At 39.6% G+C, this 23,730-nt stretch overlaps 1 protein-coding gene across 2 annotated transcripts in view; it reads left to right on the top strand.

The window, feature by feature from the left end:
* Nucleotides 1-16,248, top strand: part of PTDSS1 (phosphatidylserine synthase 1) — a 33,367-nt gene extending 17,119 nt beyond the window's left edge. Inside the window, exons 7-13 of one of the 2 annotated variants that reach the window (XM_005150877.3) lie at nt 1,581-1,722; nt 2,638-2,750; nt 4,235-4,300; nt 8,689-8,788; nt 9,901-9,969; nt 11,096-11,165; nt 12,821-16,248. In XM_005150877.3, the coding sequence (XP_005150934.1) occupies nt 1,581-1,722; nt 2,638-2,750; nt 4,235-4,300; nt 8,689-8,788; nt 9,901-9,969; nt 11,096-11,165; nt 12,821-12,930 (670 nt within the window). In that variant the 3' untranslated portion in view covers nt 12,931-16,248. Of the gene's footprint in view, nt 1-1,580; nt 1,723-2,637; nt 2,751-4,234; nt 4,301-8,688; nt 8,789-9,900; nt 9,970-11,095; nt 11,166-12,817 lie in introns of both variants that reach the window. The other variant, XM_005150876.3, reaches the window with a different exon arrangement.
* The last annotated feature ends 7,482 nt before the right edge of the window (nt 16,249-23,730 follow it).

The raw sequence follows: 23,730 nt of genomic DNA, 5'->3' as shown, positions 1-23,730 counted from the left end.
TTTTAAAACTAGATTTGGGCTCACCTTGATGAGGCATTAGGGTGGCAGTCTTGTCAGCACTAGCTGTTATTGCAGAAGAATAATCAGGCTGATTGTACCTTTGCTGTGAATTGTCCTACTCCATTGCTGACTCTAAAACAAATGGAGTAATTGCGAAATAAACCAGCATTTGTTGTGTAAAAGGGCCACAGCTTGTGGCCTACTAAATGTAGTTCCTAGCTGTCCAGTTTCATGTGTAGTTTTTCGCGTCCCTCTCCTGCCTTCCCTGCAGGTTGGTGGCAGGGATAGTTATCTGCATGTTACCAATGGTATGGATGAAACAGATCAAGTACAAAGCCAAAGGATATTGCTTTGGGGGATGGAAAAGGAGCTCAAGTCTTGGCTTCCAAATTTGTATCCTACATGAACTTCTGTACTGCTTGCTTTTCTCACAAGTTTGTTAATTGTTCTGAGAACCATTCAGCCTTTAGTCTCAATTCAATTTTCCTGCATTTTCATCAGAGTTGTTGATCCCTCTTCAGTGAAAAATTAAAGCAGCAGAATATGGCAGGACTAGTCTTTACTGTCTTTGTGAAATAATTTTTCCTGCCATTCTTTTACATGCATGTGTGTATTTTTTGATCTTTAATACGAACAGGAGCTGTACAGAATAAGAAGCTTTTGCTGGTGCCCTTTTGGTGTTTTTTCTTTTTTTTTCACCGAATAAACACAGATCTTAAGGATGAGAAGGTTCCCCATTATCTGAGATCCTACTAGCCTAAAGGAGCACAAGTATAATATCAAATCCAAATATATATATATATATATATATATTTTTTTTTTTTGTCCAGAAGAGCCAGGGAAATAACAGGGTGAAAACTGACTTTTGTTGCCCTGCTAATCTTCCTTCAGAAAAGGAAACTTGAGGTTTTTTTTAGATTCCCTATCCTATGGATGCTGCTGCTCATCTGAATTAATGTTACCAAAACCGAAAACTAGTAACACTTCTGCCAGATGAACTTCCATTCACATCCCTTTTCAAAAGGGAATTTAAAGGCCTTCTAGCTTTTAACAGTGCTATCAGATCTCCTCAGAAGATTTGCATGCCTCTAATGTCAGAGCATCAGGGGTTGTATGTGCTGAAAGTGCACTGTTTTCAGACTTGTGGAGCCAGCCCCTCCTACAATTAATGAATAATGAATCTGACAGATTTTTGAAGGGTTCATGTCGGTGAGCTCTAGAACAAAGATCCTTTGGTATACCAGCAATGACAGCATAGATTAGGAAGACATACCCTTTAATTTTTTCCAAAGGAGTTGCAGAATTGCAATCCTCGTTTCTTCCCTTAATGGGGAGAATGATAGGTGTTTTGTAGTCAGTTACTGACTGAGGGTAGAGGAGGGTGGACTTCAGGGTGGAGTGTACCCTTACTGAAATGCCTAATAGTTTATATTTCTTAATTCACCCTTGTCTGGTACACTGTGGTGTCTATGAACATCTCTGCTGTCCAGCAGAACAGTGTGATTGTTCCAAAACCATGATTATTGCCTTCCCTCCCCCGCATATTCCTCATATTTACTCCAGCCATTGTCTTTTTTTAGGGACATTCACACAACCACAGGGAAAATCAAAAGAGCTGTATTACAGTTCACACCAGCCAGCTGGACCTATGTCCGCTGGTTTGACCCTAAGTCTTCATTTCAAAGAGTGGCTGGAATCTACCTTTTCATGATCATTTGGCAGGTAAGAAATTCTGTGAAATCAAAGCTGCTATCAGCTCAGTTACTTACTGGCTGTGTTTGGCCAGAAGACACTTTAATGCAGTGTATGTCTGTCATTGAAATACACAGATAAATGAATTGATAATACAGAATTGGTCAGAGGATTGTTCACAGGAGTTACACGATAGTTCAGAAGTGTAATTACAGAATCTGTGGGAGAAAAAATTCCAAATGTTACAGATTGCTGTCATGGTCATCAGATTGCTCTTTGCAATTGATGCAGTTTTAAGAACTGCTATACAGTGGGGTTTTAGGGTGGGCTAATTTTTTGTTTGGTTTGCTTGTGTGGGTTTTTATTTTGGTGTGTTTATGTTTCGGGTATTTTTTGGGTTGGTTGTTGTTTTTCTTTCCTGTTGACTGTTGGATGGATCACTGATATTTAGAACTCTGGCCTTGATCTAGTAAGACTACAAAATGTCTCAACTGTTTTGGCCATGCGAATACTAGCAGTCTTCACTAAAATGTATTTTTAGTTTGCTGAATTGGAAGTGTTTGATACACTTTTTTTTGTTGTGGTGGTGTTTTGTTTTGGGTTTTTTTTTAAATTATTGGGTTTTTTTGTTATTGTTGTAGGTTTTTTGTTTTTTTCCATTTAATGCTCTCTTCTCTACCAAATTTGCCTCAGTTATTTACCCTGATTTAGTGTCTGGTCCCTTAATGAGTTTCTGGAAAGAGAGTGAATACTTTCACAGAGGTGTCTAGGGGAAGATTCTTTATTTTACTGGTGTATTCCTTGCTAGTCCTAGAGCAGGAATCCTTGATCTAACCAGCAGGGCTATAGTAGACCATAAATAGTTTTCCTTCTGTATTTTAGTTTCCATATTAATATCTGCACGTAACTTGTATGCTATAGGCTAACTTTTTTTCTTTTCCCTAGCTGACTGAGTTGAACACATTCTTTCTGAAACATATCTTTGTGTTCCAAGCAAGCCACCCTTTAAGCTGGGGGAGAATTCTCTTCATAGGAATCATTACAGCACCCACTGTGAGGTAATTTTGTTGCCATGTTGTTTGTTCTTCAGCTTGAAGTAGCCTGACTTCTAGGCACCCAAGAACTGCATATAGTTTGTGGATAAGTACAGCACATTTCAAGAAATCTATGCTTTTGCTACCACAAAAAAGCAAAACAGTCATTGCTTTTCAGTAAAGTGTATTTTCTGACAAGTAAATTAATAAGGTATAATGTGTATAAACATATGTTTCCATAGGGATGCAGAATCATCCTGTTCTATCTTCTGTTTGTATATCATCTCCCTGTTTTGTGAGTTAGCTGCATATCTTATCCTTGAGATCTGCATGTGAAAATACCCAAGATGATGAATCAGGTGCTCACAAAAATGTAGATGAGGAAAAACAGGAGTTGTTGATTCTTCTGAGTTGCTTATTCTGTTTGTCTACTGAAAATATTGTCATGTAACAGAACATGTATATATGCAGTGTTAATAGTTTTATAAAAACATTAACCTGCTTTTAGTCATGCACAGTATTTCACATTGTTAGCAGAGTTGTCATTTTTTGTCTTTTGACGTAGCTGGAGGTAGATAGAATGCACACAGTGCTGAAGTTAGAGCCAGGGAATTTATCATTCATGAGTAAAGTGATGTTACTTCGAACAGTTAAATGACAATCATGCATTGGTGTATTCCCAAAATACAGCTGTTAATGTTAGGCTTAATGAAGTTGTGTGCAATGATTTCATACTGTTAATTAAATCACTTTAAACATCCTTAAAGCACCCTTATGGGTGAGCTTTTAAGTATTTAATGGCACTTGCCATTCTGTTGAAGTCTTTATTCTTAAACAATCCCTTTATTGTTGGATTAATAATACTTGTCTTTCTTATCTGTTGTTGGAAATCAGAGACTGAGAAGAGCAACTTTGGTTTCGCTTCTTTGAAATTCCCCCCTCTAAGATCCTAAAATTCAGGAGCATAAAGAACAGAGCAGAATGGTCTGCAGACTGATTTCAAATTAGTGAGAAATTCTTTTCTGTTACTGAGAGGAAAACATGACAGTGGTTTGACCACTCACCCAGGACATGGAATAGCTATATTCGGTTTCTTTCAAGATTCAAACTTGCAACTCAAGAAAATGCAATTGTTAATAAGTTAAAAACTAGAAGAAGTGGGGAATTCTCTTAATTCTTCCAAAGATGTTGCACTTTGTCCAGAAGAATTGGAGATTCAGTGGAGAGGCTGGAGACAAATATATAGCTTTGTTAGCTTACTAGTTTGGATGCTTTCCCAGTCCTTGCTCTCAGGATTTTGTGTTGTTTCGAGCTATTTGATCTATGCAATAATAGGTTCTACTAGAGTTGAAGCCATCTGGTAAACATCCAGCATGAGTGCATATGATTTTAACCATCAGCACTTCATTTTCAGTGTAGATACATTTGTAACATAAACCTGTTTTCCAAATGTAAATCCTCTGGGGACTTTCAACTTCACTGAAGAACTTTCTCGTTTCCTTTCTCAGGCAATACTATGCATACCTCACAGATACACAGTGCAAGAGGGTGGGAACTCAGTGCTGGGTGTTTGGGTAAGTGTTCTTGCTGCATTCTTAAAACATTTGGACAAATGTTAGGTGTGAGTCCAGCACAGGAACAGGCTTTGCATGAAGCCAGTCCTTGCCTTGTGTTGTTTTTAGTGTAAAGGAACAGTATGGAGAGATTTTTCTTTTTTTTTTTTTTTTTTATTTTTGCAAGTTCAGAGGAAAGGAAAATTCTGGATTTGGAGGTATAACATGGGAAATGATGGAATGAGTAAGGAGAAGAACAGAAGGAAGAACTAGAAACTGCTGGATAAAGCTAGGCTCTTTCAAAGTAGCATTGGCTTTGCTGCCCATATTCTCAGTCAGGTGAGAAGGATAAAGCTTTTGCTTCTACCACTTGCCTGTCATCAGAGCAGTGTTTACCTGGCTATCAAAGTGGGCATTGCCACTGTTAGTGGAATCACAACAGGAGACAGTGAAACAAACCATAGTTATCACCTATTTCTATTCTCAAAGAGAGAAAGGAATAATACTATTAACAACGTTTACCTACAGTATCTTTCAACATATCTCTTGGAGGAGACCTTTAAATGAAGAGTTTGCATAATTACTTCTGGTGAGATCTTCCTTTTCCAGATGGCTTGACTAAAACTTACTGTTCTGGAAACCTGAAGCATATGCTATTGCAGCATTATAAAAGCTTCTTGTAAATAAAGCTGCGTAGAAGTGTCCCTTTCGATTTAGGGCTTGGAAGCTTACAAAAGAGAAAACAACATACAAGATCCTAAATCACATCTTAAAGAAAAAGAAATATGTATTTTAAGAAACTATTCAAGAAGCTAATTTCTGATGGCAGTTATTCTAAATAAAACCAGCCATTTAATTCTTTGTCAAGATTAGCGTATATTTTATTTCCAGAATTGTCTGAACCATTTTCATGTTTAATAAAAGAATCTAGTACTGTTTTAGCTGGAATAGCATTTCGATGAGCCATTTAAATACTTCGATCTAGTTTAGAGACAGTGCTCTGGGCAAACTTACCTTACTGTTACTGATAGTCTTTGGAATGTTACAAAGTTTTTAGGAATGGTGCTGGGATGGAAGGCTTGTTTCCATGTGCACTGCACCATGGTAAAGTATATCCCTTTCTTAACATTCAGTTGAGATGAGAGCAGAGCATACTGCAGTGTAATTGAAGAGGTTTCTTCTCTTGCTTTAATGTACCCTGGCCAAGGCGACACGTCTTCTTGGGTTTGACTGGGCTTGTATATTCAACCTCTTTCATTGACTTACCACCTTCCTTACTGTATTAAACTCAGAACTGTAACATCCATTTACATACAAAAGGTAGTAACTCTGTTCTTGTCTAGTTTTACTGATGCTGTGTAGGAGTTGATAGTAGTTTCTGTAAGCCTAAAACTCCTTACTTAAGAAGGATCCCGCACCTCAAAACACGCATTATGATTCCTAAAGAGAGTCTGTAAAATACACACTCCTTAAAAAAAGGACTTTTTGAAGTGAGTATGGCAGAGTAGCCTGTCTTTCTGGGTTTGGTATGGATCGTGCTTTTAGTACTGAAGGTAACTAATTAATTGCACAGTAAATATTACTACTTAATTTACAATCGGAATCAAATAACCTTGCTCTGTTTGTGCAAAAACATCTTAGTAGTTGCAGATCAACTGTACTAATATTTTGGAGAGCGATGTTTGAATAGGCATGTTACTGAAATCTGTAAACAATTTAGGAATTGAGATGTTTATATGAAAAAGGAAATTTTCTCAACTATAGATGGTAATTTTAGAGTTTTATAGAAGATGTATTGTAAAAAATTTTTTAATTCTGGGGGAAGAATTTTCAAGTTCTGCATTAAGAAAGATACATTTCTCTTTCATCCAAAAGAGTGTACACGTATTCCTTTGGAAACCAAAGGGAAATAAATGATGAATGTTTACCTTATGGCTCTGAAACATATAAAGTATTGCAGAAACCCTTATCCTTGGTTCAAAGCTCTCGCTGAACATATTAATGCCACATATGTCAGTAAATAGATGCTGAAATATTTCTTCATAATCTCATAACAAGAACTTCAACAGAATATTCATCTATAGTCCCATCTAATTGTGGAAATGTGCATGGAGTATTATCCTTGATACTGCTTATTTCTTTAATCTGCAGAAAAAACAGAGTAACACCAGGAGTTCCTGTTGTCTGTTGGAAAAGTAGTGATTTCCCAGAAATTTAATTACCCAGAATATAATTTCTGAAGCAATTAAAAGCAGTTATATAGAATATTCATAGCTGTGTTAAGACACTTCTAAAGGCACAAACTGATTTGTAACAGCCTAACCGTGGAAATAATTAAAATTAGTGTCTTGCATTAGTATGAAACTGTGCTCTGTGCTGCTACTGTAGCAGCACTCTCAATAGATGGACAGTCAGTGATACAAGGCATGAACAAGGCCAGTGCAACAGCTCTGCTGGAAACTACGCCATTTTCATTAAGGTGAAGTCTTTCAAAAAGGAATATCTGTTAGGATGTTATAAGGCCATTTTGCCTGAATAAACACTTAGTGTCTTTAATTCTATGGAGTATTTTCATGACCCTTCATCAGTAGGACACTAATACCTTCCACTGTTAGCATTCTTCCGTCTTTTGATTTACCACCTCTCTAACTGTAAGAGCTGTCCTGTTGTACAATATGCTTAACCTAAGCATTCTTGACAAGAACAATTGAAAGAATGTATAAATGCAGCACAGTTGTATCATTTTTTGAGTCCTTGTTGAAAGTAGCCTATTGTTTTACACCTTCCAGTATATGGTGCCAGCGTATGTTTGTTTCCTCCTGATGGTGTTTATTACCACTTCTGGAGTTCAGTTCAACAATTTTCTGATCTGCAGCTTGATCAGTAAGAATAATATAAAGCCAAGAAAGAAGAATAATTGGTGACCCAGTAGAGTAACACTGCTCTCAAGTTTTACTAATATGCACCTCGTGTACTTGCAGTATTGGTCAATAAGGCATTAACTCTGTGATTCTTAATTTTGGCCCCACTCATTGTGCTGTAAGTCACATTAGATGATGCAGTATCACAGAATCCCAAGGGTTGGAAGCGACCTTGAAAGATCATCTAGTCCAACCCCCCTGCAAGAGCAGGGTAACCTAGAGTACATCACACAGGAACTTGTCCAGGCGGGCCTTGAGTATCTCCAACGTAGGAGACTCCACAATACAGAGAAAGCCATCATTTATTATTCACCAGGACCGTCTCTACAAAACCAGTGGTTAAGTCATGCACACATCACATTGTTCCTCCCTCTTTCATGGAAGGAGCTAGGTCCTATCTGCCAAGCAGGAGAGCCATTTTTGACAGCTCTCTGGTCATGGAGAGTGCTGGTAGAGAATGTGTCCTGTGGTGTTGTGTTTGGGTGACTGGAGGACTTGACCTGATGTTAAGTGTGCCTGCCTGTGTTTGAGGAGTAGTTTCATGCATGTGTTCGTATGTGCTACCTTGAAGGCATTTTTGAACAAGTATTAAACTTTTAGAAGATTAATACTTCATGATTTGCTTCAGCTTGAGAAGAGTCAATTTTCTACACTTTTGCTGCACCAGTCATATTTCTACACTTCCATTTGTTAAAAATATTTTTTTTTTGGTCCAGGACCTATACAAATTAAATATATATCCCATGGCAGGTGATAGATTCATAACCTATTGTATGAAGTGGTGAACAAGCCTCCGTAGCTTTGAGCATGAAAAGATGCACATATCTGGTAACAGGCAGAGAGCCAGAAATACTTGGTTTTATTCTTATAATGCCGAAGAGGAAAGTAAATACTGCAATATTTCCTCTCAGATTTTTCCTGAGAACCTCTGATTACTATAGTGTGGATCCTGAGTTTATACATAAACCAGAGCAAATGAGTGGATTCTCAGAGAATTTGAAATGCTTTTTCATGTTAATTTTCTCACTAAAATACATCTGAACTAAGCAAAGTAGCCTATTTAGAATTGTAGTAAATTTACATCCAGTAGTGAAATACTCAAAAGTACAATTCTAGTTCTCCCAACAGGGAGTCTGTTGGTTGTTTGGCATAGAAGAGAAATTTATGTCTGCTGAGGGCTGAAGCACAGTGGTAGGTATAAATAGAAATCCCTGCTGTTGGCTTGCACTCCTGTTTGTTCCCTGGACAAACAGAGGCTCATGGAATTGTGAACTGCCAGTTGGTCACTTTTTGTATGCTGTTCATGCTGATGAAAATTACAGAAAGAAAAATAAATTTCCCAAAGACTTTCTGTTAATGGTGGTGTTGGAGTGCTTGGTAGAGGGTAGTGCTTGTTTATTGTTGGTGGTCTGGGTTGTGAACATGTGAGTTAAATTCTCAGTGTTTGTAACCACTTTACCCCCTCCTCTGTCTTTCATTTACCCACAGGGTTATTGCTTTCCTTGAAGCTATTGTGTGCATAAAGTTTGGACAGGATCTTTTTTCCAAAACACAAATACTGTATGTTGTGTTTTGGCTTCTCTGTGTGGTAAGTGAGATTTCTCATGTGAAACATAAAGCATGGCAAAAGCATTGAAAGCATCTGAAGAGTTTCCTCTCTGGAACATTGCAGCAGGGGATCATTGTGGGGGGAATTCTGGTAAATTGTTCTGTGCATGTACTAGTAAAAGCAAATGCTAGATTGTTTAGAACACACTTTGAAGGGACTAGAATAACTTTTCTTATTTCTTCATATAGCAGAATATTAACAGTATTTAACGATTAAACAAACACTAGTTTTAGGGTGTTTTATGAAATAAAACGTGAGTTTGAATGAAGTTAACTTTGGTGGTACTTGCTGTAGTGTCCACTGGAAAGGAACAGGAGTTAATGAATAACATTAATAAGTAATGCATGTTGTTTCACACTGAAGTCTTACAATGACATAAAGAACCCTGTTTTATCAGGCAAATCATTCTCGCTCAGCCTGCAACTTCCTGTACTTTAGTGTAATTACTGCAAATGCAGCATGAAATACCCATTTTTGGGCATTAACAGTAAATGAATGTCTGTCTTGCCAGACTTGTAACTGATGCCAAACACATTTTTAATCATCAGTGAAAAATAAGGCATTTATAATAGGCTGTGACAGGTAAGTACTCCCTTCTAGTTGAGAACAGTTTGAACAGGTGATAGGGAGTCAGATTGTATGGTTCTCTTATTTAGCATGACAATTTTATTCCTGAAACTTCAGAAAAGTATTGCATTGCTTCCCAAGATCAGAGCACCACAAAACCAAGCATGTAACCCAGCCTGAAGGAGAATTAGTTTTTCCCAAACACTGGTTGTTCCTGATAATATATGTACAAGTGCCTTTGTATGATGACTGTACAGGGTGAAGACAGGAACCATAATGCATGTGTGTGGGTGGTGTATATGTATTCTCATGCTTTTGCTGAGACTTGGCCTGCACACCCCATGGTGGCAGAATGTAGGTGTACCTTGCAGTTGAAGCATGAGTGTTACTCATGCTGACAAAAGATGCAGAGAGAAAGAGCATGAGTCTCTAAATGTAGAATCTCCAGGGACTGTTGAGACCTTGAACCAGCAAAAAATTTGGAAAAAAGATTTACAGATTATTTGTTCTCTTTCCTTGTTTAGGCCTTTACAACTTTCCTGTGTTTATATGGCATGGTTTGGTATGCAGAGTACTATGGCCTCCGAGAAAAGGTACTTTATTAAGAAGCCCAGTTTTGTTTTATACCACAGTTAATACTGCTAAGCTCATAGATATTAGAATTCTTTACCAGAGCCAGTATAAATAAGGGTGAGGGCAGGATGGCCTAGAGTGTAGCTGAAGTCAATAGAAAGAACTCTGAATTCAGAGGGCCTTGGGTAGATCCCAAATTACACTGTGGTTTCTAAAGAATGCTGTCCTCTTAGTTACTCAAAATGAGGCTGTAATTTTAGCAAAGCTTTCAGGGATGCAGCATCAAAAGGAGGTGACCAGCAGGTCGAAGGAGGTGATCCTGCCCCTCTACCCTGCTCTCGTGAGACCTCACTTGGAGTATTGTGTGCAGTTCTGGTGTCCTCAACATAAAAAGGACATGGAACTGTTAGAACAAGTCCAGAGGAGGGCCACGAGGATGATCAGGGGACTGGAGCACCTCCCATATGAAGACAGGCTGAGAAAGTTGGGGCTGTTCAGCCTGGAGAAGAGAAAGCTGCTTGGAGACCTCATAGCAGCCTTCCAGTATCTGAAGGGGGCCTACAGGGATGCTGGGGAGGGACTCTTCATTAGGGACTGTAGTGACAGGACAAGGGGTAACGGGTTGAAACTTAAACAGCAGAGGTTTAGACTGGATATAAGGAAGAAATTCTTTACTGTGAGGGTGGTGAGGCACTGGAATGGGTTGCCCAGGGAGGTAGTGAATGCTCCGTCCCTGGCAGTGTTCAAGGCCAGGTTGGATGAAGCCTTGGGTGATATGGTTTAGTGTGAGGTGTCCCTGCCCATGGCAGGGGGGTTGGAACTAGATGATCTTAAGGTCCTTTCCAATCCTAACTGTTCTATGATTCTATGATGAATGGTTAGCTAATGTTCCCATTGTACAGGTGAAATGCTAGGGGAATATTAAGAATACTTGGTTACATAAGAAATCACATGGCAGGTGGTGAGTTCTTATTGTATCCTCTATGTTGTACCTTTCAACTAGAAAGCAAAAAGTCCTATGTACTGGCTGAATGTTTTATGAGGACTTCTGTCACCGTTTAAGTTTACAAGTCTAATTGCAAACAGGAGAAGTGCTGATCACAGGAGCCATCAGCATCCCGATGACGTGCGTCCTTGTTTTTGCAGACATTATCAGAAAGTGAAGACAGCCCATACAGTCCAGATGCTTCCTGGCTTCATTCTAAATTCAGTAAAGGTATTAACACTTTTGCTCCTATATTCTTGAAGTGGTAGTGTTAAGACTCAACACTAGGAAATGAGGCTTGAGAAACTTACCTTGCAGACAACTAGACCTATTTAAACATCCCTGCAGGAGCTATACAGATCTATCATCTGCAGAGCTATTCTGCTTTGCAGCTTTTTCTCTTCTAACTCTTAGAAATGTATTTATTTTTTAATGAAGCAGCTGAATTTTTCTGCTGTTATTCCAAGCCATTCTTGTTAGGCTATTATGCATTTCATAACTGTTGTGGACAGTTTTTTTTTCTCTGAACATTGTATGTTTGATTTGAAACATGAATATGAATTGTGCTTTTGTTCCTGCTTGTTAAGAAATGGTCAAGAATGTGCCCTGGAGATTGTGTTCTTAACTGACACTTGTCTAGTCAATGTACTGCTGATGGTCACAAACAGCAAAAGCAGCCTACTTTTCTGACTTAACTGACCTCTAGTGTAGGAAAGGTAAGTTATCTGCCTCCTCCATTAACTCTATAATGTGGTCTTAATTATTGAACAATTATCAGGATTCTCACATGGAAGTTATTTCTCAGAGTTTATGCTTCATGTGTTTGTATCATTACAAACAATTTCTTATTCATCATAGCCTTGAAAAGCACCTACAGCATAGCTGCTTTCTATTTCATACATGTTTTTTCTGGAGCCTGACATTTATTCTCAGTGTAGTAAATCTGTGGATTTTGTACTTTGGAGGAAAATTACTTGAACTTGATTTCCACACCCCCCTCCCCCCCCATGCCAGAGAACTTAGGCCAAGTAAATCTTTATGATTTTCTGTTACTTATTAACTACAAACTTCAGCCTCTTTCATCTTTTCCTCCTGAATTCTTGTTTCGGTCCCCATTGTCTCTCTCTTTTCTCAGAGTCAAACAGAAGAGTTGAGCTTGTTCAGGCTGGAGAAGAGAAAAATTAGGGGGGAGAACTTATAACAGTTTTCCAATACCTAAGGGGGCATACAAAAAATCTGGAGAGGGTGTTTTTACAAGCACATGTAATGATAGGGCAAGGGGAATAGTATTAAAGTGAAAGAGGGCAAATTTAGATTAGACATTAGGAAGCTCTACTATGAGGGTGGGTGAGACATTGGCACAGGTTGCCCAGAGAAGCTGTGATAGTGTTTAAGACCAGGTTGGATGAAACTGTGCAGCCTGGTCTAATGGAAGGAGTCCCTGTCCATGGCAGGGGGGTTGGAAACAGATGATCTTGAAGGTCCCTTCCAAACCACATGAAAAACTGAAAACAAGAAATGTAATCTTACAAGAATTTGTGACCTCGCTTCCATAGTTTTTAATTTCTGATAGTAGCACCTGCAAGTAATAAAAATATGGAGGCTTAATTACTGATGTCATTTAACATGGAGGGTGCTTCAGCACTGTATCCTGCTACAGCAAACTTCCACTTTTATTTTTATTTTGGAGGAAGAATTTTACAGAAGTCTAAAGAATTTTTGTAAAAAAATAGGCCACTAGATGGAGTGTGAGTATCAAGCAGTTTGCATTAGCTTGAAATCCATACTTGTAAACACTGTAGCTTTAGATGGCCTCACTGTGTTTTGGACAACAGCTCCACAGCGTAAAATATATAGTAAAAAAAATAATGTTTCTCTTTCAGCAGGTGCTGACAATTGTCTACCAAAACACTCAGTCAACAGTGAAAGCCATTCATCTAGAAGGAGAAATCGCCACTCCAAATCAAAAGTGACGAATGGAATTGGCAAGAAGTAAGAATGGTTTCTGAAGATACCCTACAGTGTGACCAGAAGTGACAAAGAAAATCAGACATGGCTCTGAATTTCCAAACCGAAGATTGATTTTTAAATTTAAAGATTAAAGGAAGGACGTGTTGGAGAAAAAGGATGATCAGGTTGGAGCCACCAGTGTAGTGGTGATCATTGCCTGCTGACACTTGCCATTCACTGATTTAAATCTAGTTTCTTCAGCATGTGGCACCAAAAGCTAATGAAGAGTGTGCTGGAAAGGAAAGTAATTTTGTCATAGCAGGTACACCCTGTTTTGTGTTCAGGTGTTGCAAGTGCATTTTTAATATCTTAGTTGAGGACTTAAAGGCTAGTAAACTGATAGTCAGTTGGCATAGTTGATTTGATTTGGTTTGGTTTACTATATTTCTGTTGTTTTCTAGAAGTGTATGCAATCCTTTAACTGAAAGCAACTCTGCCCTTCTTTCTCAGTCTCACAACTAAATTTTTCTATACAACAGTTAGTAAGTATTTAAAATTTCCATACTTCTCTCTGTCTGCTTGCTTTTATGTAAAGGCTCTTTAGACCTGGTGATGAGATTTTACCAATGAAGGAATGGGTACAGATTTCTTTCAAAGCATGTGAAATCTTTGAACACAGTTCTTTTGTTCTGCATTGTCCTTCTACTTGATTGTTACACATTTAATTTCTTTCAAGGTTTTAAAATACTTGCATAAAACCCTGTTGCAGAACAGAGGGCCATGCCTCCTGCCCTCAGAGATGGATCTGTCATGTCCTTCAGTTTTTTCCACCTTTACTTTACATCATTTTTTCAGCTGTGCCATATTAGATACAATGTTTCTTCCCATTCCCCTCTATTTGCCTTTGCCTTAACTGGAACCAGAAATCCCGATGTCCTTAGACTGGTGTCAGAAACTGCTTTGAAGGCTCTGATGTCTTACTGAGCCTGGTGATAAGGCAGTTTTTTGCTGAAGCTGATTTGCTTGCTACTTCCGTAAGCATAATTATTTGTGAAGGCTTGCTGTAGTCTTTGGTGTCTGAGAGGCAGCATGATATTACTGTGATATACCCCATTGCTTTGGTTTTTCCTATCATGCAGTCAGAAATCCAACAGCAAAGTCAGTCTTTCTTGCAGGGGTTTTTGTGTTTAGTTTTTTTGGGAGAGGTTTGTTGTTTTGGTTTGGGTTTTTTTTAATTATTTTTTAATGTATTAACTGTGACATGTTAGCAAAGTGGATAATTCTCCAGCAAGGAGCTTGATGATAAGTCGAGGTTAACAATCAAGAGCCATCAGTTCCTGTATTAAGTTATTCAAGGGTTTTTGTGCCAATTAGATTTTGGGATTTATGGGGTTCAGAGGGGTAGATAGCTTAAGCAAAGATAAGTAATACCCATTAATCACTTAGTCTTCATAAGAAAATGGGATTGCCTTTTTCTTTGAGTTAATATTATTGTTATTTGCCACAAGCTAAGTACTAAAAAAAATGAAACTGCAGCAGAGACTTTATGCAAGTGTATAATACTGTAAATACAAAAAAAGTATCCTGTGTAACCATTAATTCCTGTGTGCCACAGATTATCAGTGTTTTCAATGCACTTAAGGGTTGCTGCTGAACCCCTCAGAGACCCTTCATTTCCCACCCCCCTTTCCAATCAGGCATAAAGTGTACAACTTAAGAAGTAACACAGTAGAAGCTGCTATATCTTGTTGCTACAGTGACATTAAACATCTGTTACATGAGCAGATATCTTAGGAAGACTTTCAAGCTTTCCTACAGCTACTTGGTTTTCATTCATACTATAACAATTCCTTATTTGTAATGTACTGCATATTGATGAATGTATTTGTAGATTCCTTTGCATACTGAGACTTGTTACTTTTTAATTTTGTTGGTTAATAACTCAGTCTGTGTAAGACTGAAGAATGGCATTGTAAATTTTCTATTGATTCAATACCAAAGGAAGAGATTGGAAGTCTAATGGTTTAGGTATCTTAAATACTGTGGTTTTCAAAGGTGAGAGCCTGTTTTGTACTTGCAAGGTTATAAACACAAACTATGTATACAAAGCTTACATGTGTAAGCACATACTGAAGTACAATATCTACTTGCCTGAGGGGACAAGCACACGTTTTGTAAATGCAAACCTGGTGCTCACACTGCTGAACTGCACCCTAAAAATATTGGAAGGCAAATGTGAAGTGTCATCTTGTTGGAAGCTGACTTCTGTATACTGCTACAACAGCTTGGCCTTGAAGAAATGTTGTTTGACAACACCTTTAAAAATATTTCCCATGAAATCTTTTTACTTTAATTTTTTTATGTTTGGTTGGTTTCTTTTGGTTGATTTTTGGGGTTTGTTTTTTTTGGGGGGGGAGTTATTTTGTATTGGTTTGGGTTTTTTTGCTACTTTAAAAGAGATGGCCAGGGAGAGGGGAAACTCAAACTATTCAAGTGCTGCTTGGAAAATGGTCCTTTATGTCCTCTGTCAGCAGTTCTGGCTGGAATTCTCATGTGTTTTCACAAGTCCTCCACTGACTGAAAACTGTGTTTGCAGCCCCATCATTTTGGATGTGAGCTTTGCACTGCCAGGCATTGGAAAAGTGCTTTTGATCACTGCTGTAAAATTAGTGATCTCAATTTTATCATGTACTGCGCTATTGCTGAACTCTATGTGTGTGTAACACCTATAATGACAAATCACTTAGCAACAAGCATCCATGTATGGGTTCTACTGCGTGAACAGTGTTTTGTAATAGTCATGGATGCACTGTTGTGTTTTTAATTACTTGTTCTTTCACAGCCTCGCATTCCTGCTTTCCTTCTTCTGATGTTCTTCCCTTTCTCTGTCCTCTAGTGATCTCCCCGGCTGTTATGGAGAGATCTGAATTGGCCCTCCAGAGGCTGGCCATCAGTGATGTCAGTCATTGAAGGGGAGGCTAATTCAGGGCAGTGTGGTGTAAGCAGAGGTAGTGACAGGAACTTTAAATAGTGTATTAAATAAAAATGGAAAATTTAAAAATGCAGGTGTACAGTGAACCAGAGATAGGCTTGAGTGCTGGATTCCAGTATTAAAGTTGCTGCATAGATCATGAACCACATCAAAATAATATTTGGAGTGTGATTTCAACCAGTGCTTTTGTTACTCTTCTGTAAAGATTATAATTTGATGTTCCAGCTGCTAAAACTTTGATATTTTTTACTTTATCACAAGAGGACACAGATGTTACCATGTATTTAATAGTTTTTGAATAGACTTGCTCTGTATTGATTGCAAAGTATTGTATTTTGCAATGACTCAGTAAATCAACCCATGTGACCAGTGTGTGTGTTTGTCTGTACCTGCAACACATAGGAAATGATTATATCCTGCCTTTAGAAGCTATTACATTTTATTCTATGTAACTTCATGCTGACAGTTCAGCAGTTCCTGAACAGCCTACAGTGCACTCTAAGGTTTTGCTGTAATTTATTATTTTGGAGCAGCAGATCTGATCACATGAACAGTTACATTATGCCTTCTGAAGTTTCTCTACTGTACAGGATAAATCTTGTCTTCATTATTCTTTCTTGGTTTTACTGTTGGATGGGAGAGCAGAGTTGCAAGATGGTCTCATGATAGACTTTCTTATAGAAGAAATGAGACTTCCTGTAGAAGAACTGCAAGACTGGCTATTGGCAAGTAAACTTCTGCCAGTATAAAGGTGTCACTGCGTATCAGAAACACTTTGCTTTGGCTTCCAGTGCTGCCACAGTTTCCACATCAGCAGTTTCCAGTTGTTTTATATCCAAAACCTATTGTGAACTGTTGATTGCTCCTCTACTGTTGGCACTAGTCTGATGTCTCTATTTAGAGAAGCATGGCTTTCTCTTTCTTCCTTGGTTCCTTCTCTCTACAGGCCTTGAATACTGGAACTTTCTGCCTTGCTGAGAAGGGCTTTTCTTCGTTATCTTTTTTGAATCCTGATTTACATCATGGCACCAATCAGGCCAATAACCTTCCTGTACATGAGAGTTGTATGCATAAACTGCAAGGATGGCTCTAGAACCCTAGTCATGTCTGGCAGAAGTACTTGGGTTTTTTTCTGTTTTCTGGAGGATTTCAGACATGCTATTGCATTTGGCAATGTACAGTTTGCTATGCATCTCCAGAACATGAAAAGCAGATCCTGCCTAAGTCTTCCATAGTGTGTTTTTCACTCTCTGTTCACTCTGGACAGCTGCTCAGCAAAATTCATCAAGTTCCTTCATATTCTGAAGTTTATTCCAAGTCATGGTTATCTCAAAGGACTTTGGAAATGTTGAGGATCATTTTTATTTCCAGCTCCTTCCTATGTCTTTAATTTGGACTGTTGGAGGAGGTGCAGGTGATGGAGGTAGATAACCCATGATTCAGACCCATATAAAAGAGTAGACAGTACAATGGCTCTATAGACACTAATCTTTGTGCTTCAGGTGTTTATAGCACCAGACTCTTTTAGAGTTTTCCAAAAGCTCTGCTGCCATCACCTGTGACTCCTCAAATGTTTTCATCAGTGCTGCCTCCATACAATTCTAAACATCCATTGGACTGACTATGTGTCAAATGTTACTGTCCGTGAACAAGCAGGGGTCACCAGTATTGAGGCCATACTGATGAAATCACAGCTGCGCTGGGCAGGGCACATCTCTAGGATGAAGGATCACTGCCTCCCTAAGATTGTGTTTTACTGTGAACTTGCCACCAGTTGCCACAAGAGAAGTGCCCCAGAGAAGAGATATAAGGACTCCCTGAAAAAATACCTCAGTCTTGGCCACATTGACTACTATCAGTGGTCCACCTTGGCCTCCAATCAGGATACTTGGAGACACACCATACACAATGCTGTTGTCTCCTTTGAGAACACACACAAAATTAGTCTCAAGAAGAAAAAGCAACATAGAAAGAACTGCGCCCTGCCTATACCACCCAAGGAGACCTTTTGCTGTGTTTTTTTGCAGATAGATTTGCCTATCCCACATTGGCCTTTTTAGTCATCAGTGTGCTTGTAGTAAGTGTGGGTAAAGCCCTTCCTAAATCTTTGTTCATGAAGTCAGGCCATGATGATGAATTTGGACTGGATCTTCTTGTGTTTCCATCATCTCTTGGTTAAAGCTGGGATTGGTCTCTCATGCTTGGATTTTGCTTCTTTCACAAAGGAGCAGTCCTGCCCTCAACAGTCTAAATTATATTATGGTAAGACCAAATGACTTTTTCCTTCAATTCAGAAAAAAGAGTGTGGGAAAGAATGTGAATTGTAAACATTGAATTCCTATAATCAGCAACTATGTGAGTGCCAGACTATACTATGCATACACATGGGTTTAATTTTCATGGGTCTCAGTTTGCAGATGATCATGAAATAACTGGATGGTTTATTTAATGTTTTTTAGAGTAGTGGAATTTACAGCAGTAGCATTCCTATGGCATGATCCAAAGTGTGTTCTACAATGGCTATGCGCTCCAGTTCAGTATTTATAGAATCATAGAATAGTTAGGGTTGGAAAGGGCCTTAAGATGATCTAGTTCCAATCTCCAGCCATTTCAATGGTTCTTGCTTAAAAAAAAAAGCATAAATTACTTGTGCATATACATATAAATCTACCAGATGAGCTTTGTCATCAAAATGCTTAGGGCTTGGTTAAGTTTTGTCTCTGTGATGATGTCTGGTGTGGAAGCATCCAAGTCGGTATGTACCCCTATGATGTCAGGGACAATTCAGTACTCAGTTTCAGCCCCTAGGTGATGCTCTAACACAAACACACAGGGAACATGACCTGGGTATGAAAATGTTGCTTCTAATTTTGGGCTACTGGCTTTAGCCACTCTGGCTCAGTTTTAAAGACTTCATAACTCCTGTTGACTTTAATTACATGTGCTGTGTACACAGGCCTGCAAAGTGCCAGTCTCGTCAAACTTGCTGCAGAACAACCAAAGCAAAATAAAATCAAATGAGTAGCTTTGAGGAGGCTTTTAATTAAAACATTAAATGATAGCTCTAGTCTTTGGAGAACAAGAGTGAGAGACTTCTATTTCGGTTTCTACCAAACACACAGACTACCAATTTATTGTGTAAGTACCTTCTCCATTTTAAAGGAGCACTGCTTTCTCCACAGGATCCTTGGGCTGAACCTCTGGGCAGGGTTCTTCTGGCTTGCTTTCTGTTCCCACTGCCCTTTGTGTAGGGCACAGGGGTGGGACAGGGTGACAGCTGTTTGGAAAGGTTGTTTGCTTTTTGCTCCCAGGAACTCAGTGGGACCAGGCCACAGTCTCCAGTGCTGCCCACTCGCCTGAGTTTCTGGCTCTAGCGATGAAGCTGTGAGGTTATCTGGTTGCTCAGATGCGCCTGTCCTGCATCCCCCCCATCCTGCTTTGGAAAGGGAAGCCACCATGAGCAGGTTATTATTATTTCATGTATTTATGTGAGTTTGGGATGGCTCAGCATGTTTGAGCAAGCATTCAGAACTTCATACCGTCTGCAAAGAATTCCTATTTTTCTATTAAGAGCCGCTGAGAATTTAATCTGAAGATTTGGAAAATCCTGTTCGTTACAAACCTCAACAGGGTGACAGGGCAATGGACTTGTACCAATTACTATGAATTCTATCTTCCAACACTTAAATATTTTTATTAGCATGGGAAGAAGTCTCAATTTGTATATGGACAGCTGAAGAAATCACAGCCCTCATTCCTTACAGGAGGAAGCACAGCTTCCTTGCTCTTCTCAGTTGGGTTCTGTGCCACTAGTAGAAACCTCTATTAGTTTTGTGGTAGCCTGACTTTGGTACTTAATAGAAAGGAAAAAGAATGCAGTCAAAAATATCACTAAAGGACACACACTTTCATTAATCAAATAAGTAATCTGGAAGAAAACCAAGATCTTTTATTAAATAAGCTGAGACAGTTGCGTTTTTTTCCCCCCAGTGTATGTGCTGTGAGAGCTGTAGGTGATGCAGAATGATACTTACAACCTTTTAAGTATTCAGATTTCTGCCCATTTGCTGACTTTGTCATATTTGGATCCCAAGTCTGGATCTGTGCATTCTGTTTACCCACATTTAAAATGCATTTGGAATAGCAGGACAGAGGTTAGGGTGGAGAAACCAGAGAGAGCTGAATTGCAGTTTCCTGGTGACATGTTCTCTAAACATCCCAAAATATCTTTCTGGGTGAAGTGTTCCACTTGTTGACTTCAGGTTCCACAGTGCATGCCATTCATTCAGTCCTAGTGCCTCTCCTGTGGTGATGGTAACGTGATTACCAGTAATGATCTTTCATGCTGTATAGTTTTCTTCTTGCACCACTTCCATGTTGAAGGAATTTCTTTGAAACAATGCATAGGACATTGCAAACTTGATGGGGGGTGGCCAGTAAATTCATGTTAAAAGATTACAAAATGAGGACAAAGGGTGACTTGTTTACATTTCCTCAGGAAGCTGAAGACAAAGAGAAGAATAAGATCCCAGACCTTTGTTTCCCATGCTGTAACCAGAAAAGTATCATGGGACTTGCTAAAAAAGGGCTTCTGTAGGAAATCCAAGAATGTTATCTGCATGTCTTAATCCCCAAAAATGAAAACATACTGTGTTACACAAGGAGGGAACAGGAGTGAGGTGATAACTCCCCTCCATTCACATATTCTGATCTTACTTACCTTTTCCAATGAGCTTTCTTGACCAGTACCTTGGCTGTTGATTTGAAATTAGGGTTTGCTAAAGTAGGTCAACACATGTAGGGTGAAGTAGAAGATCTTTGCATCTCCAAGGTATGCTGGGACACCGTGGTTCTGAATCAGTCTAGCAGCACTCTGCTTTTCTTGTTAGCACCTGTAGTCCAGCACAGTTGTTTCCCAAGGGATGAAGCAGGCAGGCCGTTTTGCCTTCTTCAAGTTCATCAAGACCAGCAGTCCTGGTTGAACCAGGGCCACAGAAGGGACAGCAGCCAGAGGCCGGGAGTGGGGTTCTCCTGTGTTTGAATCAGAACTGATTTCAAAGGGAAATTTTAATTTTTTGGATGGCTGTTCCCCCACATACATGAAAGAATAGCAGCTGGAACTATTATAAATATTTTGGGAAACAGTGTTTTGTTTTCATGGGCTCCTTGCTGCTTTTTGGGGCACATTAGGGACTGTAGTGTTAGGACAAGGGGTGACGGGTTGAAACTTGAATAGCAGAGGTTTAGATTGGATATAAGGAAGAAATTCTTTACTGTTAGGGTGGTGAGGCACTGGAATGGGTTGTCCAGGGAAGCTGTGAATGCTCCATCCCTGGCAGTGTTCAAGGCCAGGCTGGACAGAGCCTTGGGTGACATGGTTTAGTGTGAGGTGTCCCTGCCCACGGCAGGGGGGTTGGAACTCGATGATCTTAAGGTCGTTTCCAACCCTAACTATTCTATGATTCTATGCAGGCGCTGTACCCATACCCCTGCAGAGCCACACTCTTCACTGAGATGCTCCACATCTGAATTGGTGTGTGATGCTATTTCAGACACTTTCCTTCCCTTGGGTGTGTTCATTTCTCAGGAGCTTGGATCAGTTTTGTCTCTCAGTTTGCTGCAAGATTGTCCTTACTGTGGGCCTCCACAATGTTCCACACTTCCTTCTTGCTTTGACCCCTAGCAAGTTTCCAGAGGACCTTTCTGAGAAAAGCTGCTGTCATTGCCTGGTAGCACTCTCCTGCATCTCTCCCCACAGCCAATTTATTATTAGCTTGGTTATAGAGATGGCTATGAATACTCTTATGTGCCACTGGCTGTTAAAACTGGCATGGGCTATGACTTCATGCCAAATAACCACGGTATTTCCAAGCAGCTGCTGACTTGGAAATACAAGCTGTAAATCACTTGGAACACAAAGCATTGAGGTATCAGTTCCCTCTTTGAAGATTTTGATGTCTGCAGATCCCAAAGCTGGGGTAAAGTAGTAGTCTGGCCATCACATCAATTTGAATTTTCATGGGTTTTTTTTATCAACAACTCCACATTGTTGCAGAGAAACCTGTTTGTCATGGGTTTATGTGCCCAGGCACGCATTGCCTTCCGGCACCAGCATGAGGAAACTGTAACTTGTAGAAGTGATTTGGCACAGTCCTGTCACTAATACCGGAACCTCAAGGCCCTCATGGTTTTGGTTTTGCATTTGTCAAAAATTCTGGATGATATCTTCTGCATTCTGTTTTCCCTGCTTTCTTACAGCAAGAGTAAAGGAGATGATGACCCGAGTGACTTTGTACCAGGCTAAAAAGTTTCAATTTCTGCTGTTTCAATGCTGTTCTTGAACCTGTCCAGGCTCTGGTATTTTTTTCCATCAGCCATGCTCTTCTGCCTTGACATGTCAGAGATCTTTCATCAAGGACTAATTACTCCTTGAACTCGATAGAAGGATGCCAACTATTTTAAAGTTAAAAGAAAAAGGAACCAAAATGCAGCTTTTGTTTCTGAGCTGGTTTCCTGGCTCATCTCTATCCTTCCAGCTGATGTGATCCCACAAGATGTCAGCCATTACCGGGTGACAGAGGTGTCCTGGTGATGGTGGTTCAGCCTCTATTCTGCTCCACTCATAATTACTTTTAGCTCCTCTCCCTCAGCAGCCATATTACTCTCCCTCATGCAGTGGCCAGCCTGGCCCCTTCCTGCAGCAGACAGCCTTGCCCCTTCCTGCAGCAGTTCAGGAAACCTGGATTCATCTCCACTTGAGACAGTTGATGGAAAAACCTAAATTAGGTGCAAGGTCTCAGCAGGCTTGCTCACCGGTCAGTAATAGTCAGTAGGCACCTTCAGTAGCAAGGGAGGTTGTAGATGGTTTAATCACCCTCTGCAGTTCCAGGTGACCTCTGAAGGTGCCTCCGCTGCCGGCAGCAGGCACCAGCCCCTCAGTGCAGCACCTCCTGGAAGCACCTAAATTACAAGGAATGAGTCCAGCCTCTTGTCCTCTGTTGCTCCCCTGGTTTGAGGCATCCATCTTTTTCCCTATTGGTCCTCACAGTGTGATGCTGTTTACCAAATGCAGAAATACTGTACTCCAGCAATGGATCATTTCCATCTGATGGGATGCGAATTACTTGTCAGCCCTTTTCCCAGTGGTGTACTTTTAGAATGCTGGTGATACTCAGACTGTTACAGCACCAAAAAGAAAACAAAGGGATCTGTGCTGGAACAAACATGTCATTCCTTTGCTTTCTTACAGGACCTGCTAAATTTGAGGCTGTTTTCCTATTGGTATGATAAGCGATATTAGCATGGGAAAAGATGAGAGACAAAATCCTGCTTTATTCTTTCAGCTCTGCCAGATTGTATTTCATCTTGCCCAGCTTCTTTCTACAAGAGCTAGCTGCAGCTGTTAGGAGAGGGTTAAACAATCTGACTAGGAAGCAGAGAACTTTATCATAGCTAAGGAGGATTAGTGCACGCATAATCCCCTCACAAAGCCACTTGCCTTCCAACTCCAGTGAGTAAAAATAAAAAAGGATTGGATCAATGTTATTTTTCTCATATCTAAATGGAGAACAATAGAGCACATTAAGTAATTAAAATGTTCACCTGTAAGGTGCTTAAAAGCAAGGCTGCTGGCCGATACATAATTAGCTCCAGTTAGCTGCTTGCTTGTTTACTGCAGTTAATTTACCTAGTGTGGGGTCTTTGGGCTCAGAGCCTTATTTAGAAAGCATTTTGTGGTTGCATAAGGTAATGTTAGGGATAGTCAGGGAGCAAAGGTAGAAAAATAAAGATAATTTACTTAGCTGATATATGTGCTAATATAGGCCATTTCAGGTCTTCTTTGTTATGTCATCT

Source organism: Melopsittacus undulatus, chromosome 1 (assembly GCF_012275295.1).
Source record: "Melopsittacus undulatus isolate bMelUnd1 chromosome 1, bMelUnd1.mat.Z, whole genome shotgun sequence".
Classification (NCBI taxonomy): Eukaryota; Metazoa; Chordata; class Aves; order Psittaciformes; family Psittaculidae; genus Melopsittacus; species Melopsittacus undulatus.
The sequence above is the reverse complement of the archived record's forward strand: the minus strand, read 5'-3'. Positions and strand labels throughout refer to the sequence as shown.